The sequence below is a fragment of the Crinia signifera genome, chromosome 7 (genome assembly GCF_055691185.1).
Source record: "Crinia signifera chromosome 7, ASM5569118v1, whole genome shotgun sequence".
Lineage (NCBI taxonomy): Eukaryota > Metazoa > Chordata > Amphibia > Anura > Myobatrachidae > Crinia > Crinia signifera.
In genome coordinates this window covers 141,966,782-141,984,114 of record NC_139223.1, presented here as the reverse complement: position 1 = coordinate 141,984,114, position 17,333 = coordinate 141,966,782, and the positions used below count along the sequence as shown (strand labels likewise).

The window sequence follows — 17,333 nt, the reverse complement described above, 5'->3', positions numbered from 1 at the left end:
AGACACCATTAGGTTGACATGGGAAAGGTCAACATGGTTCTAGGCCAAAAGGTCGTTAGTTCGACAGGTCGTTAGTTTGACAAGTCATTAGTTCGACATTGTCTAGGTCGACAGACATTGTCTAGGTCGCCATGGGGTTTTTCACTGTTTTTTTACCTGAATGTCAACACAGTCGATATGGACACAGTTTAAAGTGCACCGCATCCCCTTGCATCGCTCGCTGTGCTCGCAATGCGTCGGGCATGATGCCTCGCTGCGCTCGGCACACTATTTTGTTCTCCCACCACGCCCTAGTGGATGGTAGGGCATGAAATACTGCCTGTCGGCACATGTTGGCTCAAAAAAAGTGAGAAACTCCATGTCGACCTTTTGTCGTAGACCAAATGACCACATCCCATTTCACTGATGTATCTTGAGGTATCTTGAGGTATGTTGTATAAGCACATCAAACACATTAAATACACACAAATATATTTTTTCAAAACATGAAACAACATTTGTGTACTATCTCAGGCACAGGATATGAATGCTAAGCAATCATTTCCTTGCACATATTTAGTGCCAGTTACATATCATGTCCCCAATAGTGCTGTTACAGATGTCCCCAGTAGTGCTGTTACAGATGTCCCCAATAGTGCTGTTACAGATGTCCCCAGTAGTGCTGTTATAGATGTCCCCAATAGTGCTGTTACAGATGTCCCCAGTAGTGCTTTTAGCACAAAAAGGATATTATAATAATTTGGATAACGGATATTTGTATAAGGGATACTCAACCTGTAACGAACCAGCCAATCAGCTATGTTTGAAAAATGACAGTTAGTAGTTGATTGACTGGTGCATTATCATCTTCTACTTTATCTCCACTTTATCTCTTCACCGGGCTTAATACATCTGCCCCTATAATGGATGTCATTGTATTTCAGGAACACTGGCACTGGAAGCTTCAGTTACCATGTTCCAGAATTGTACATTATATAATTATAGCTAGATATACATTATATAATCATAGCTTGACCACAAAAGACATGATATTCCTGTTTTATACAAAGCAGTGCTAGTAGTTACCGTATATTATTATTAAACAAATTAAGTGGAAATCCTCTATGAGACTTTTGTGATAAAACAAAAATTCCAAATAAATATTATTTACACACCACAGTCTCTTTCATCTGAGTTATCCTCACAGTCATTGTCATGGTCACAGACCCAGCGGCTGGGAATACAGTGTAGATTATCACATCGGAATTCACTTTCCGTGCACTCCCGGGGGCCTGCAATAAGCAGAATAAATTGATACATGTACTGAGAAATATGTGGCTTTCCCCCATCTCATTGCCAGTGGAATAACTGTTTTAAAGGGACCATTGTCCTTTTCTGAATATAAAGGAATATTCCACACCACCATTTACACGTCATCTTACTTTTTGAATCACTATAAAATACAGATTGCATTAGCCATATCAAACAACGACTAACATTATGGAGACTAACATTTAAATAACAAACATACTTTATTTCACAAGTGATTAGGAACTAACACTATTCTTCGACAATATACTGGTATTGCTTTCATTGAGTCTTTTCTACTGCTGTTTAGCACAGTGGTCCTCAAACGCGGTCCTCAAGGCACGCCAACAGTCCAAGTTTTATGGCTATCCAGGCTTAGGCACAGTTCACTTAATTTGTACCTCAGTCAGCTTGATTATACCATCTGTGAATAAGCGGGGATAGCCATAGAACCGGGACTGCTAGTGTGGCTTGATGACTGCGATTGAGGACCACTGGTTTAGAAGACAGTTCTTTGTAACCACTGAATATCTGTAACTAACTGCAACTAAGGGCAGGATATAATACATTGCGAGTTCATGTTGTACAAATAGTATAACTATGAAATGTAAATATGTGAAGGAATGAATATGCAAGAGGACAATGGGGCCTGATTCAGACTCGCTGGTCTGCGAATTCACAGCAATTATCGTACAACACACATATACACGGTATTCATCGCACGTGCACGAGGCATCTGACTAAAGGCAGCAAGCGAAGGCTGTCTTTCGCTTGCGGTTCCCAGGGTGACTGACACCCTCCGGGCGTTTGGGGTCTTGCCGCTGATGTTTTCTGGGTGTCCTCCAGAAATGCCAGCATTCCCTGGCCATTGGGGTTGAGGGCTGCTCACATAATCAGAGACCTCCTTCGCTCTTCATCCTTACAGAGCAGAGAGAGTCTAGACTTACTCAGCGCTGCAAGTAGGGGGGTAATCATTACATGGTAAATAATTCCCCCCCTGTGTGCTGGACTGCATACAGGTTCGCAGCAGTGCACAGGGGTGGAGGCGGATTTGAAACTAAAAGTGTCCCATGAAAAATTTCTAGAAGTGGCCTCATGTGTGTGGCACCAAATCAAATGTAGGCAGAACCAACACAAAAATTGTATAGTTTAATACATCACTACACCTGTGGAAGCCATTGATTTCAATATGCTTGGCAATATTGTGTTCCCCAGACCTTTAAGCTGCTGTGACACACCACAAATTTCCACATTTTCCTTAATACCCCCCTCCCCCCACTGAGACTGAACACCAATCCCAAAACCTCCATTAAAAAAATCGGTACTTATGTAATATCTGGACTCCCGTTTTTCTTATGAGACCGCGTCCCCTCGCGGGGCTCGCTGCGCTCACCACGCTTCGGGCACGGTGGCTCGCTGCGCTCGCCACACTATATAAATTCAACTCCATGCGTAGTTGGATAGTAGGGGTATGAAAAAATGGGGTGCATTTAACATGGGAGTCCAGATAATACATAAGTACCAAAAAATCAAACCCATAATCCCTTGGATATCACCAATATCCCCACCGCTCCACTTGAATAGATAACAGATTTACAATGCAATTTTTTTAACCCTCATCAAAAACATCAAACACAAGTAACTTACTGCAATTACGCTCATCAGACCCGTCTCCGCAGTCATTGTCACCATCACATCTCCAACGCAGGGGAATACAGCGATGATTTTCACAGCGAAAATCTCCAAGCGGATCACATGTTCTTTGTTCTGAAAATTCCAATCATTCACAGGTAGTCATTGCTGGCCCAGTGACCATAACGATTATACAAGTATTTTGTTAAGCTCTAAATGGTATAATAATCATTGGAATACCGCCAAGGAGGGGAATTATTGGAAGGATTCCCTGTGATGGAAACTAACTGAATATGCTTCATGAGGCAAAACCCAATAACATGGATTACACACTGGCAAGACAATACTGTTAAATTCAGTCTAACCAATCTGAGAAAATATTTCAATTTTCATTTAATTAGAAAATGTTCAAATTACATAATTCATGTATATATTATCTTTACTATACTGTAATAATATGAACATGAGTTTTGGAATACACACTTGTGTAATGAATACTCCAAATGCTGAATTAGTGCTTCTATGTATAATGCACTACTGGAAAATTTAGGCAACTGTACCACACCAATAACTATTGTAACCTGTCCCCTGGATATTATCACTATACAACTCTATCTTGTTTATGTATATGGAGCTCTCCCAGGACTTTTAACTTGACATACCGAAACACAGAGTAAGGACATTTACAGGTGTGTCCACGTCAGTGGCAGATTAAGCCTTTGGGGGGCCCGGGGTACTTTAGAGCGGGGGGCCCCCTTGCACTTGTCATTAATGGCCGCACACTGCATGGGCGAATATTATACTGTCAAAACACACAGTAAAGGCAGAATAAACTTGGTCAATGGTTACCTGCAGGGGATATATATATATATATATATATATATATATATATATATACATACATACACACATCACATGAAAAGCCTGTGTTTGTCCCTCTGCCCCTTACTCTGGAGGAGACCTCACAGTCCTAGTGCTGCCTCTGATTAAAAACCCTCCTATGACTAAGCTGCTGCTGCTGTTCTCCATGGACCTGAGAAGCATGTAATGAGCTCCACCAATCAGAGCTCAGCACAAACTTCTCAGCCTCTGTCCTCTGGTGCAAAGTGTCATGGGACTTAGTCAACTCCCAGAAATGCACTGCACACTTGTGCAATCAGTGTGCCTTGGCTCCCGATGCTCAGCACCATAAATCATTGTCACATTGGCAGATAGGTGAAGCTGCAGCACTACCCCACCCATGCACAAAACATTTAGCTAAAAAAAAAAAAAAACATAACTTAAACATTTTATTTTAAAAAAATACATGACAACCACAGGGGGCCCCTAGCTAGAGGGGGGCCCAGGGGCACTGACCCCTTGCGCCTCCATTATAATCCGGCCCTGGTCCACGTACATCTTGCCTCCATGCAATGTTAAACAGCCTTTATAGTCACTCTGTGGCGTGTTCCGTAGCACTGAGCATTTTTTCGCGCAACTTTTCTAATTAAAATGTGTCATGGTCACAGAATTACGCGAATAGGACACAAACACAGTGTATACTGAATTAAAAATGATATGCTGCATGATTAAATTTTGTGTGAGACCCTAGCTTCTACATACGAAATGCTAGCTATACTACATTTTGTATGCAGATACATGTCTGGTTGCATCTAGAAAAAAGACACGCTACGTATATGTTACACTGCTGTCCCGGACCCGCCGGGACAGACAGTGTAGACGAGTGCCGGGGGAGACGTCGGGGGCGTCGCGTAGCAACGCCCCTAGCTTCCGTCCCCACGGCATCGTCAGCAGGCATCGGGGCGTTGCTGGGCAACGTCCCCGAGCGTCTCCGTCGGCGTGCCGGCGCGCTGACGTCATGCGCCCGGCAGTGCAGCGCACGTCAGCGTCGGCGGGGATTTTGAATAAAGAGCCGGCGTCTGCCCAGGACAGGCGCCGGTTATAGCTTTTGCACCTCAGGGTCTTAAGTGTTCCTGGTTCCCACCTACCCGCTACTCCTGGTTCCTGTGCCCAGTCATCCTGCATCCTGTCGTTGATTCCCAGCCGTGTCCTCCGTTCTGTCTCCTGTACTCCTGGTGTCCGTGTGTTGTCCTTTATCCGTATCCTGGTTCCCGCTGCCTGTTGCCTCCTCGGTGCACAGATAAGTGGGGTTTACCCCCAGACAGCCCTTACTCGTATTTTGATATTGATGAAACACCTCTGTGTATTGTTACACCTGTTTGGAATATTATTGTGTTACATCTTTGCGTATTGTTACGTCCACCCTGTTGTCCACGGAGCAAGGGTGACCTCGCCCTTCTTGGGTTAGTTAGTTATCCCCTTGTTCATCCTTGGCATTGGTGGCGGCGTTGTCAACCCTTAAGACCTGGTGGCATCGGGGGCGGAGCCTGACTAACGGGCTCTGTCGAACGCGGCTATTATAGGCGAAGCCTAGCTCAGCACGCGCCCGCCAATCTCATTCGGTGACAACGGAGTCAGGGTTGGCGAGGACACCCAGTTATCATAACATTATAACCGGCCAAACTATACTCTGGGACTGTTCGCTGCCCCTACAGCTCAGAGGTTCGGTAGTCGTTGTGAGCCCCAATCATGGATCCGACACAACAGGCTGCTGCCCACTCCCTTGCAGGACAGATGCACACGCTGACGCAGAAATTGCAAGAGCTCACCCTACGGGTAAACTCACACGAGCAACGGTCACAGTCTAGCTCCTCCTCCGGTAGGGGTCTGGAGCCTAAGTTAAATCTCCCTGACCGTTTTTCAGGTGACCGGTCCCAGTTCTTTAATTTTAAACAGTCATGCAGGCTTTATTTCAAATTACGCCCAGTGTCATCCGGTTCTGAAGCTCAACAGGTAGGAATGGTTATATCACTCCTGCAGGGAGATCCTCAGTCTTGGGCCTTTGGCCTTCCTGATGGTGCTGAGGCTCTCTCTTCAGTGGATGCATTTTTCTAAGCTATGGGGTTATTGTATGATGACCCGGACCGGACGGCCTCGGCTGAGTCAAATCTTAGGGCCTTGCGTCAAGGGCAGGACACAGCTGAGGCATACTGTACTCAGTTCAGACGTTGGGCTATTGATTCTGGCTGGAACGACCCAGCGCTTCGTAGCCAGTTTCGGATTGGTCTATCCGAATCCCTTAAGGATGCATTAGTGCATTACCCCACTCCCAAAGACATAGATGGGATCATGCAGTTAGCCATTAAGGTGGATAGGAGATTTCGGGAGCGGCAGAGAGAGAGACGGTCTGGAGTGCTGCCTTCCTCATCTGCAGAGTCTACCGAGGTACCCGGAGACGAGCCTATGCAATTGGGGGCCACTCGACTATCTTCCTCCGAAAAGAACCGCCGACGTCTCAAGGGCCTCTGTTTGTATTGTGGGGGCCCCGGTCACCTTGATGTTGCTTGTCCGCTGAAGGCGGGAAAAGACAGGGCCTAAGTGATACTTGGGGGGTTCACTTGGGCCTGTCGAGCTTTTCTCCCTCAGACTCCGTATTGATTCAGGTATCAGTCTCTGTGACCGACCGTTCTTGGAATGGGTCTGCCTTTGTGGATTGTGGGGCGGCCGGTAACTTCATTGATGAAGGCCTGGTACACCGATTGGGCCTCATGCCCATACCCTTGGCCAATCACGTCTCTGTATGTGGGTTGGATGGCCGTCCACTGTCCAAAGGCGGTATATCTTTTAGGACTCCCTCCCTTCGTCTGTCGGTGGGGGCTCTTCACTCCGAAGATATCACCTTTCTTATATTTCACTGTCCTCTCACTCCTATTGTCCTGGGGCTGCCTTGGTTGAAAAAACACAACCCTGAATTTAATTGGGAAACTGGTGAGATCACTCGGTGGGGAAGGTCCTGTTCGGATGTTTGTCTCACTCTCCCTCTCTGTGTGATGCACCCTGATCTTCAAGCTCTCCCTCCTCAGTACCGTGATTTTGCGGATGTTTTTTCTAAAGAAGAAGCCAACACCTTGCCTCCTCATCGCCCCTTTGATTGTGCCATTGATTTAGTGTCTAATGCCAGACTTCCTAAGGGTCGTTTATATGCGTTATCCGCACCTGAGTCCCAAGCCGTGGACCTCTACATTCAAGAAAGTCTTGAAAAGGGGTTTATTCGGCCCTCAAAATCACCGGTAGGGGCGGGGTTTTTCTTTGTAGAGAAGAAAGATGGGTCTTTACGGCCCTGTATTGATTACAGAGCCCTTAACAAAATTACGGTCAAAAATTCCTACCCATTACCCCTCATCTCCGTATTATTTGACCAGATTTGGGAGGCAGTGATTTTTCCAAAATAGACCTCAGGGGGGCCTACAACTTAATCAGAATTAAAAGTGGAGATGAGTGGAAGACCGCGTTTAATACCCACTCGGGGCATTTTGAGTATCTTGTGATGCCTTTTGGTCTAGCTAACGCCCCGGCAGTCTTCCAAGACTTTATTAATGAGGTCCTTCGGCCTTTTTTAGGGGGTTTTGCCGTAGTTTACTTGGACGACATTCTCATTTTTTCCAAGTCTCTTCCCGAGCATCGGCAGCACGTCCGCCTGGTGCTGCAGAAGCTACGGGAGAATCATTTATATGCCAAGTTGGAAAAATGTGAATTTGAAGTGTCACAAGTGACTTTCTTAGGGTATATTATTTCCCCTCAAGGTTTCTCCATGGATCCATCTAAGGTTCAGGCCATTCAATCCTGGGCTCGCCCAACCACGCTCAAGGCCATTCAGCGATTTCTTGGTTTTTCTAATTACTATCGCAAATTTATCCGTTCCTTCTCGGACATCGTGGCCCCCATAGTGGACTTGACTCGGAAAGGGGCTGACCCAGGACAATGGTCTCAACTGGCGATGGATTCTTTTGAAAAATTAAAGAAAGCGTTTTGCTCAGCCCCAATTCTGCACCACCCAGATCCCAGGCTACCCTTTTTAATCGAAGTCAACGCCTCTGATGTGGGTGCTGGAGCAGTCCTGTCTCAGAAGGGGCCACAGGATCTAAAAATTCATCCCTGTGCTTACTTCTCCCGCAAGTTCTCTCCAGCCGAGAGAAATTATGATGTAGGCAATCGTGAGTTATTGGCCATCAAATGGGCGTTTGAGGAGTGGCGTCACTGGCTTGAGGGAGCTCAGCATACCATCACAGTGATCACCGATCACAAGAATCTTTCTTATATTGAGTCCGCCAAACGCCTCAATCCACGACAGGCTCGGTGGGCACTCTTTTTCACCAGATTCCGGTTTATTATCACCTTTAGGCCAGGTTCTAAGAACGTGAAGGCGGATGCCCTCTCCCGCAGTTTTCAGACTTTCCAGAGATCTGAGGTGAAAGCATCCCCCATCGTCCCTTGCTCGGTCATCATGGCGGGCCTGACCCAAGATTTAGCCACCTTAGTGATTGCTGCCCAAGCGTCGGCTCCTCAACAGACCCCACAGGACCGTTTATTTATTCCCCAGAAATTACGGGAGGCGGTTCTCAGGGATTTTCACTCGGCAAAGAGCTCCGGGCATCCAGGTATTGCCAAAACTTTTGAACAGTTAGCCAGGACTGTTTGGTGGCCCTCTATGAGGCAAGATGTCGACAGATTTGTGGCCTCATGTCTGGTCTGTGCGCGACACAAATCTTCTCGACAGTCTCCGATTGGGCCGCTGTTTCCCTTGTCCATTCCTGAAAAACCATGGTCCCATATTTCTATGGACTTTATCGTTGACCTTCCTCCGTCTAGCAAGTTCACCACCATCTGGGTTACTGTGGATAGATTTTCCAAAATGGCTCACTTTACTCCATTACATGGGCTCCCTACAGCTAAACTCCTAGCGAATTTATTCATCACCAACATTTTTAGGCTTCACGGACTCCCGGTTGATATTGTCTCGGATAGAGGTTCCCAGTTCCTGGCCAGGTTTTGGAAACAGTTTTGTTCAGCCTTAGGGATTCAGGTCAGTCTCTCCTCTGGTTACCACCCGCAGTCGAATGGACAGACCGAGAGGGTCAACCAGGCTTTGGAACAATACCTCCGCTGTTTCGTTTCAAAGTGCCAGGACAATTGGGCTGAGCTTATTCCATTAGCGGAGTTTGCATATAATAACTCTTATCATACAGCTATTAAGAGCTCTCCTTTTTTCTGCAACTCAGGTTTTCACCCCAAATGTAGTTCGTTCATGCCCCCGGTTGATCCGTCAAGATCCTCGTCCACTGTCTCGTTTTTTAGGAAAGCCTGGAAGAATGTACACATAGCCCTTAGACAATCCTCAGCCCGGTCTAAGATTTTCTTTGATAGGCATAGAAGACCGTGTCTCTTTAAAGTGGGTCAGAGAGTATGGTTATCCACACGCCATATTAGACTTCGACAGCAATGCCCCAAGCTGGGTCCCAGGTTTATCGGTCCGTTTCCGATTATCGGACAAATCAACCCGGTGGCATTCAGACTTCAGCTTCCCAGGTCTCTGCGCATCAATAATGTCTTTCATTGTTCCCTGCTCAAACCTGTCGTCGGAACCCTTCCATCCAGCTCTACACGTACTCAAAGACCTGTCTTGGTTAGGGGGCATAAGGAGTATGTGGTGGAACATATCTTGGATTCCAAGGTAGTCAGGGGTCAGCTCAAGTTTCTTGTCCATTGGAAGGGGTTTGGAGATGAGGAAAGATCTTGGGTCCCAGAAAAGTTTTTGCATGCGCCCAGGCTAAGAGCGGAGTTTTTTAAAAAATTTCCCTGGAAACCGGGTTCTAAGGGTTCGGTGACCCCTCCTCAAGGGGGGGTACTGTTACCGCCGGGACAGACAGTGTAGACGAGTGCCGGGGGAGACGTCGGGGGCGTCGCGTAGCAACGCCCCTAGCTTCCGTCCCCACGGCATCGTCAGCAGGCATCGGGGCGTTGCTGGGCAACGTCCCCGAGCGTCTCCGTCGGCGTGCCGGCGCGCTGACGTCATGCGCCCGGCAGTGCAGCGCACGTCAGCGTCGGCGGGGATTTTGAATAAAGAGCCGGCGTCTGCCCAGGACAGGCGCCGGTTATAGCTTTTGCACCTCAGGGTCTCAAGTGTTCCTGGTTCCCACCTACCCGCTACTCCTGGTTCCTGTGCCCAGTCATCCTGCATCCTGTCGTTGATTCCCAGCCGTGTCCTCCGTTCTGTCTCCTGTACTCCTGGTGTCCGTGTGTTGTCCTTTATCCGTATCCTGGTTCCCGCTGCCTGTTGCCTCCTCGGTGCACAGATAAGTGGGGTTTACCCCCAGACAGCCCTTACTCGTATTTTGATATTGATGAAACACCTCTGTGTATTGTTACACCTGTTTGGAATATTATTGTGTTACATCTTTGCGTATTGTTACGTCCACCCTGTTGTCCACGGAGCAAGGGTGACCTCGCCCTTCTTGGGTTAGTTAGTTATCCCCTTGTTCATCCTTGGCATTGGTGGCGGCGTTGTCAACCCTTAAGACCTGGTGGCATCGGGGGCGGAGCCTGACTAACGGGCTCTGTCGAACGCGGCTATTATAGGCGAAGCCTAGCTCAGCACGTGCCCGCCAATCTCATTCGGTGACAACGGAGTCAGGGTTGGCGAGGACACCCAGTTATCATAACATTATAACCGGCCAAACTATACTCTGGGACTGTTCGCTGCCCCTACAGCTCAGAGGTTCGGTAGTCGTTGTGAGCCCCAATCATGGATCCGACACAACAGGCTGCTGCCCACTCCCTTGCAGGACAGATGCACACGCTGACGCAGAAATTGCAAGAGCTCACCCTACGGGTAAACTCACACGAGCAACGGTCACAGTCTAGCTCCTCCTCCGGTAGGGGTCTGGAGCCTAAGTTAAATCTCCCTGACCGTTTTTCAGGTGACCGGTCCCAGTTCTTTAATTTTAAACAGTCATGCAGGCTTTATTTCAAATTACGCCCAGTGTCATCCGGTTCTGAAGCTCAACAGGTAGGAATGGTTATATCACTCCTGCAGGGAGATCCTCAGTCTTGGGCCTTTGGCCTTCCTGATGGTGCTGAGGCTCTCTCTTCAGTGGATGCATTTTTCTAAGCTATGGGGTTATTGTATGATGACCCGGACCGGACGGCCTCGGCTGAGTCAAATCTTAGGGCCTTGCGTCAAGGGCAGGACACAGCTGAGGCATACTGTACTCAGTTCAGACGTTGGGCTATTGATTCTGGCTGGAACGACCCAGCGCTTCGTAGCCAGTTTCGGATTGGTCTATCCGAATCCCTTAAGGATGCATTAGTGCATTACCCCACTCCCAAAGACATAGATGGGATCATGCAGTTAGCCATTAAGGTGGATAGGAGATTTCGGGAGCGGCAGAGAGAGAGACGGTCTGGAGTGCTGCCTTCCTCATCTGCAGAGTCTACCGAGGTACCCGGAGACGAGCCTATGCAATTGGGGGCCACTCGACTATCTTCCTCCGAAAAGAACCGCCGACGTCTCAAGGGCCTCTGTTTGTATTGTGGGGGCCCCGGTCACCTTGATGTTGCTTGTCCGCTGAAGGCGGGAAAAGACAGGGCCTAAGTGATACTTGGGGGGTTCACTTGGGCCTGTCGAGCTTTTCTCCCTCAGACTCCGTATTGATTCAGGTATCAGTCTCTGTGACCGACCGTTCTTGGAATGGGTCTGCCTTTGTGGATTGTGGGGCGGCCGGTAACTTCATTGATGAAGGCCTGGTACACCGATTGGGCCTCATGCCCATACCCTTGGCCAATCACGTCTCTGTATGTGGGTTGGATGGCCGTCCACTGTCCAAAGGCGGTATATCTTTTAGGACTCCCTCCCTTCGTCTGTCGGTGGGGGCTCTTCACTCCGAAGATATCACCTTTCTTATATTTCACTGTCCTCTCACTCCTATTGTCCTGGGGCTGCCTTGGTTGAAAAAACACAACCCTGAATTTAATTGGGAAACTGGTGAGATCACTCGGTGGGGAAGGTCCTGTTCGGATGTTTGTCTCACTCTCCCTCTCTGTGTGATGCACCCTGATCTTCAAGCTCTCCCTCCTCAGTACCGTGATTTTGCGGATGTTTTTTCTAAAGAAGAAGCCAACACCTTGCCTCCTCATCGCCCCTTTGATTGTGCCATTGATTTAGTGTCTAATGCCAGACTTCCTAAGGGTCGTTTATATGCGTTATCCGCACCTGAGTCCCAAGCCGTGGACCTCTACATTCAAGAAAGTCTTGAAAAGGGGTTTATTCGGCCCTCAAAATCACCGGTAGGGGCGGGGTTTTTCTTTGTAGAGAAGAAAGATGGGTCTTTACGGCCCTGTATTGATTACAGAGCCCTTAACAAAATTACGGTCAAAAATTCCTACCCATTACCCCTCATCTCCGTATTATTTGACCAGATTTGGGAGGCAGTGATTTTTCCAAAATAGACCTCAGGGGGGCCTACAACTTAATCAGAATTAAAAGTGGAGATGAGTGGAAGACCGCGTTTAATACCCACTCGGGGCATTTTGAGTATCTTGTGATGCCTTTTGGTCTAGCTAACGCCCCGGCAGTCTTCCAAGACTTTATTAATGAGGTCCTTCGGCCTTTTTTAGGGGGTTTTGCCGTAGTTTACTTGGACGACATTCTCATTTTTTCCAAGTCTCTTCCCGAGCATCGGCAGCACGTCCGCCTGGTGCTGCAGAAGCTACGGGAGAATCATTTATATGCCAAGTTGGAAAAATGTGAATTTGAAGTGTCACAAGTGACTTTCTTAGGGTATATTATTTCCCCTCAAGGTTTCTCCATGGATCCATCTAAGGTTCAGGCCATTCAATCCTGGGCTCGCCCAACCACGCTCAAGGCCATTCAGCGATTTCTTGGTTTTTCTAATTACTATCGCAAATTTATCCGTTCCTTCTCGGACATCGTGGCCCCCATAGTGGACTTGACTCGGAAAGGGGCTGACCCAGGACAATGGTCTCAACTGGCGATGGATTCTTTTGAAAAATTAAAGAAAGCGTTTTGCTCAGCCCCAATTCTGCACCACCCAGATCCCAGGCTACCCTTTTTAATCGAAGTCAACGCCTCTGATGTGGGTGCTGGAGCAGTCCTGTCTCAGAAGGGGCCACAGGATCTAAAAATTCATCCCTGTGCTTACTTCTCCCGCAAGTTCTCTCCAGCCGAGAGAAATTATGATGTAGGCAATCGTGAGTTATTGGCCATCAAATGGGCGTTTGAGGAGTGGCGTCACTGGCTTGAGGGAGCTCAGCATACCATCACAGTGATCACCGATCACAAGAATCTTTCTTATATTGAGTCCGCCAAACGCCTCAATCCACGACAGGCTCGGTGGGCACTCTTTTTCACCAGATTCCGGTTTATTATCACCTTTAGGCCAGGTTCTAAGAACGTGAAGGCGGATGCCCTCTCCCGCAGTTTTCAGACTTTCCAGAGATCTGAGGTGAAAGCATCCCCCATCGTCCCTTGCTCGGTCATCATGGCGGGCCTGACCCAAGATTTAGCCACCTTAGTGATTGCTGCCCAAGCGTCGGCTCCTCAACAGACCCCACAGGACCGTTTATTTATTCCCCAGCAATTACGGGCGGCGTTTCTCAGGGATTTTCACTCGGCAAAGAGCTCCGGGCATCCAGGTATTGCCAAAACTTTTGAACAGTTAGCCAGGACTGTTTGGTGGCCCTCTATGAGGCAAGATGTCGACAGATTTGTGGCCTCATGTCTGGTCTGTGCGCGACACAAATCTTCTCGACAGTCTCCGATTGGGCCGCTGTTTCCCTTGTCCATTCCTGAAAAACCATGGTCCCATATTTCTATGGACTTTATCGTTGACCTTCCTCCGTCTAGCAAGTTCACCACCATCTGGGTTACTGTGGATAGATTTTCCAAAATGGCTCACTTTACTCCATTACATGGGCTCCCTACAGCTAAACTCCTAGCGAATTTATTCATCACCAACATTTTTAGGCTTCACGGACTCCCGGTTGATATTGTCTCGGATAGAGGTTCCCAGTTCCTGGCCAGGTTTTGGAAACAGTTTTGTTCAGCCTTAGGGATTCAGGTCAGTCTCTCCTCTGGTTACCACCCGCAGTCGAATGGACAGACCGAGAGGGTCAACCAGGCTTTGGAACAATACCTCCGCTGTTTCGTTTCAAAGTGCCAGGACAATTGGGCTGAGCTTATTCCATTAGCGGAGTTTGCATATAATAACTCTTATCATACAGCTATTAAGAGCTCTCCTTTTTTCTGCAACTCAGGTTTTCACCCCAAATGTAGTTCGTTCATGCCCCCGGTTGATCCGTCAAGATCCTCGTCCACTGTCTCGTTTTTTAGGAAAGCCTGGAAGAATGTACACATAGCCCTTAGACAATCCTCAGCCCGGTCTAAGATTTTCTTTGATAGGCATAGAAGACCGTGTCTCTTTAAAGTGGGTCAGAGAGTATGGTTATCCACACGCCATATTAGACTTCGACAGCAATGCCCCAAGCTGGGTCCCAGGTTTATCGGTCCGTTTCCGATTATCGGACAAATCAACCCGGTGGCATTCAGACTTCAGCTTCCCAGGTCTCTGCGCATCAATAATGTCTTTCATTGTTCCCTGCTCAAACCTGTCGTCGGAACCCTTCCATCCAGCTCTACACGTACTCAAAGACCTGTCTTGGTTAGGGGGCATAAGGAGTATGTGGTGGAACATATCTTGGATTCCAAGGTAGTCAGGGGTCAGCTCAAGTTTCTTGTCCATTGGAAGGGGTTTGGAGATGAGGAAAGATCTTGGGTCCCAGAAAAGTTTTTGCATGCGCCCAGGCTAAGAGCGGAGTTTTTTAAAAAATTTCCCTGGAAACCGGGTTCTAAGGGTTCGGTGACCCCTCCTCAAGGGGGGGTACTGTTACCGCCGGGACAGACAGTGTAGACGAGTGCCGGGGGAGACGTCGGGGGCGTCGCGTAGCAACGCCCCTAGCTTCCGTCCCCACGGCATCGTCAGCAGGCATCGGGGCGTTGCTGGGCAACGTCCCCGAGCGTCTCCGTCGGCGTGCCGGCGCGCTGACGTCATGCGCCCGGCAGTGCAGCGCACGTCAGCGTCGGCGGGGATTTTGAATAAAGAGCCGGCGTCTGCCCAGGACAGGCGCCGGTTATAGCTTTTGCACCTCAGGGTCTCAAGTGTTCCTGGTTCCCACCTACCCGCTACTCCTGGTTCCTGTGCCCAGTCATCCTGCATCCTGTCGTTGATTCCCAGCCGTGTCCTCCGTTCTGTCTCCTGTACTCCTGGTGTCCGTGTGTTGTCCTTTATCCGTATCCTGGTTCCCGCTGCCTGTTGCCTCCTCGGTGCACAGATAAGTGGGGTTTACCCCCAGACAGCCCTTACTCGTATTTTGATATTGATGAAACACCTCTGTGTATTGTTACACCTGTTTGGAATATTATTGTGTTACATCTTTGCGTATTGTTACGTCCACCCTGTTGTCCACGGAGCAAGGGTGACCTCGCCCTTCTTGGGTTAGTTAGTTATCCCCTTGTTCATCCTTGGCATTGGTGGCGGCGTTGTCAACCCTTAAGACCTGGTGGCATCGGGGGCGGAGCCTGACTAACGGGCTCTGTCGAACGCGGCTATTATAGGCGAAGCCTAGCTCAGCACGCGCCCGCCAATCTCATTCGGTGACAACGGAGTCAGGGTTGGCGAGGACACCCAGTTATCATAACAGTATAATTTTAATCAGCAGATGCTGCTTGTGTGTATACGATGAATGAGACGCAGTTTCGAGATCTCATGCCTGGTAATGGAGTTGCAGCTCACGCCAAGTATCTCCCACTGCATGGTGAATTAAGGCAAGATGTATGAGGACACATCTGTATGATGAATACTAATTACAGGACAAGGAAAGGGGTAATATGTACTATTGTGCCCGAACAATCTTCATACATTTATGTTTACACATCACCTTTGCTAAATGATCAATTTGTGGAACCAGTATTCTAATAATGTTTATTAATTCACAAACCTACTGAATTTATAAGGGTTACATTCACAACTTTTTACTCCTCAATAAAGTTTTCTCAACTGTGCAGAGTGGGGTGTACTTTATAACAGAGCATGATGTCATGTGACTTGTCAGCTGATGCACAGGACACAGATAGCTAAATGCTTTCTATAGACAAAAGTAAAACAAAGAACTAACTTACCACAGTTTTGCTCATCAGAATTATCCCGGCAGTCATCGTAACCATTGCACACAGCCCAGAGAGGGATGCAGCGGTAGTTTGTCCTACAGTCAAAGTCAGTGTGATTGTCACAGCGGTAAGCAGGACCCACTGAAAACAAACATAACAAACAAATATTACACACAAAGATTGCATACCGATCTTAGCGCACATCTACGTCACACAAACATATTACACAAGTATACTGTAGCTCAAAAATATAACATCCAAATTTATGACCTTATTCAGGCCCCATCGCTCCCCCACACATTCGCACAGGGGAGCAATGTTTAGTGATGGTGCAAGCGCATTAATGCACATTTTATTTATTTATTTATTTATTAGCAGTTTCTTATATAGCGCATACATATTCCGCAGCGCTTTACAGAGAATATTTGAACATTCACATGTGCAACCACTTGATGCGAGCGGGCACAGCGAATTGCTTATTCGCCGCCCCGTTCTCACATAGCATTGCGGGCAGGGGGAGTGGGGCAGCGGCAATGAGCTACGCCCATGGGAACGCCCAGCGTTTCATGTGTGTTCCCATGAAAATGTTGGTCGCTCCCATGGAAATTAAGCGATGATGCGGGTGCGGGGGGGGGGCGCCCTCTTCCCGTACAGGGATCACAGAAACTTAAGACAGCAGAGAGAGAGAGTGTCTTAGATTTGCGTGCACCTTAGAAATCATTTGATTATCGTTGATCATCAAATGCTTTCTTCCCCGCACGCATGCTGCAAATGGATGTTTATGCTAAACTTCCATTCGCACGTCTGCAGTGAACTCAGTGTGTGAGGAGGGGGCGGAGGTTGTGCAGACAGTGGGCAGCGTTTACTTATGTAGCATACAGGGTCAGTTTAAGGGCAGTGCACTAGCCTCTGGCATTGTGTGAGAGTCAACTGTAAATGCACAGATCTCTGGGGAAATGGCATCTGCACTATGATCCTTATACTATATCTATACACATGCACAAATCTCTGGGAGAATGGCCCACTGTAGTGCGCTCAAGATGGCTGCCTCACCTGGTATCTTACATAGGGGGAATATGTAAACCATGGGATTTATTACCCAAAATGGGTGCACAAACCCTGTATTATGCTTATTTTGATCATTCTAAAATGGGAACATTCTAAAGCTCGGTACACACTAAGTGATAATAATGTACAAACAATATTGTTCATTTAGCCTTTTTTTAGGGCAGATGTATTAAGCCTTAACAAGAGATAAATGCAAGGGTGATAAAGAGAGATAAATGTCCAGCCAATCAGCTCCTTACTGACTTTTTTCAAACACAGCCTGTAA

The 17,333-nt window shown here is 47.9% G+C and overlaps 1 protein-coding gene across 3 annotated transcripts in view; it reads right to left on the bottom strand.

The window, feature by feature from the left end:
* The window catches only part of LRP2 (LDL receptor related protein 2), a 278,226-nt gene that overhangs the window by 68,706 nt on the left and 192,187 nt on the right, over positions 1-17,333 (bottom strand). For all 3 annotated transcript variants that reach the window (XM_083153889.1, XM_083153890.1, XM_083153891.1), the window contains 3 exons: positions 16,013-16,141; positions 2,935-3,054; positions 1,155-1,271 (listed from right to left, as the gene is read on the bottom strand). In XM_083153889.1, the coding sequence (XP_083010015.1) occupies positions 1,155-1,271; positions 2,935-3,054; positions 16,013-16,141 (366 nt within the window). The remainder of the gene's footprint in view (positions 1-1,154; positions 1,272-2,934; positions 3,055-16,012; positions 16,142-17,333) is intronic.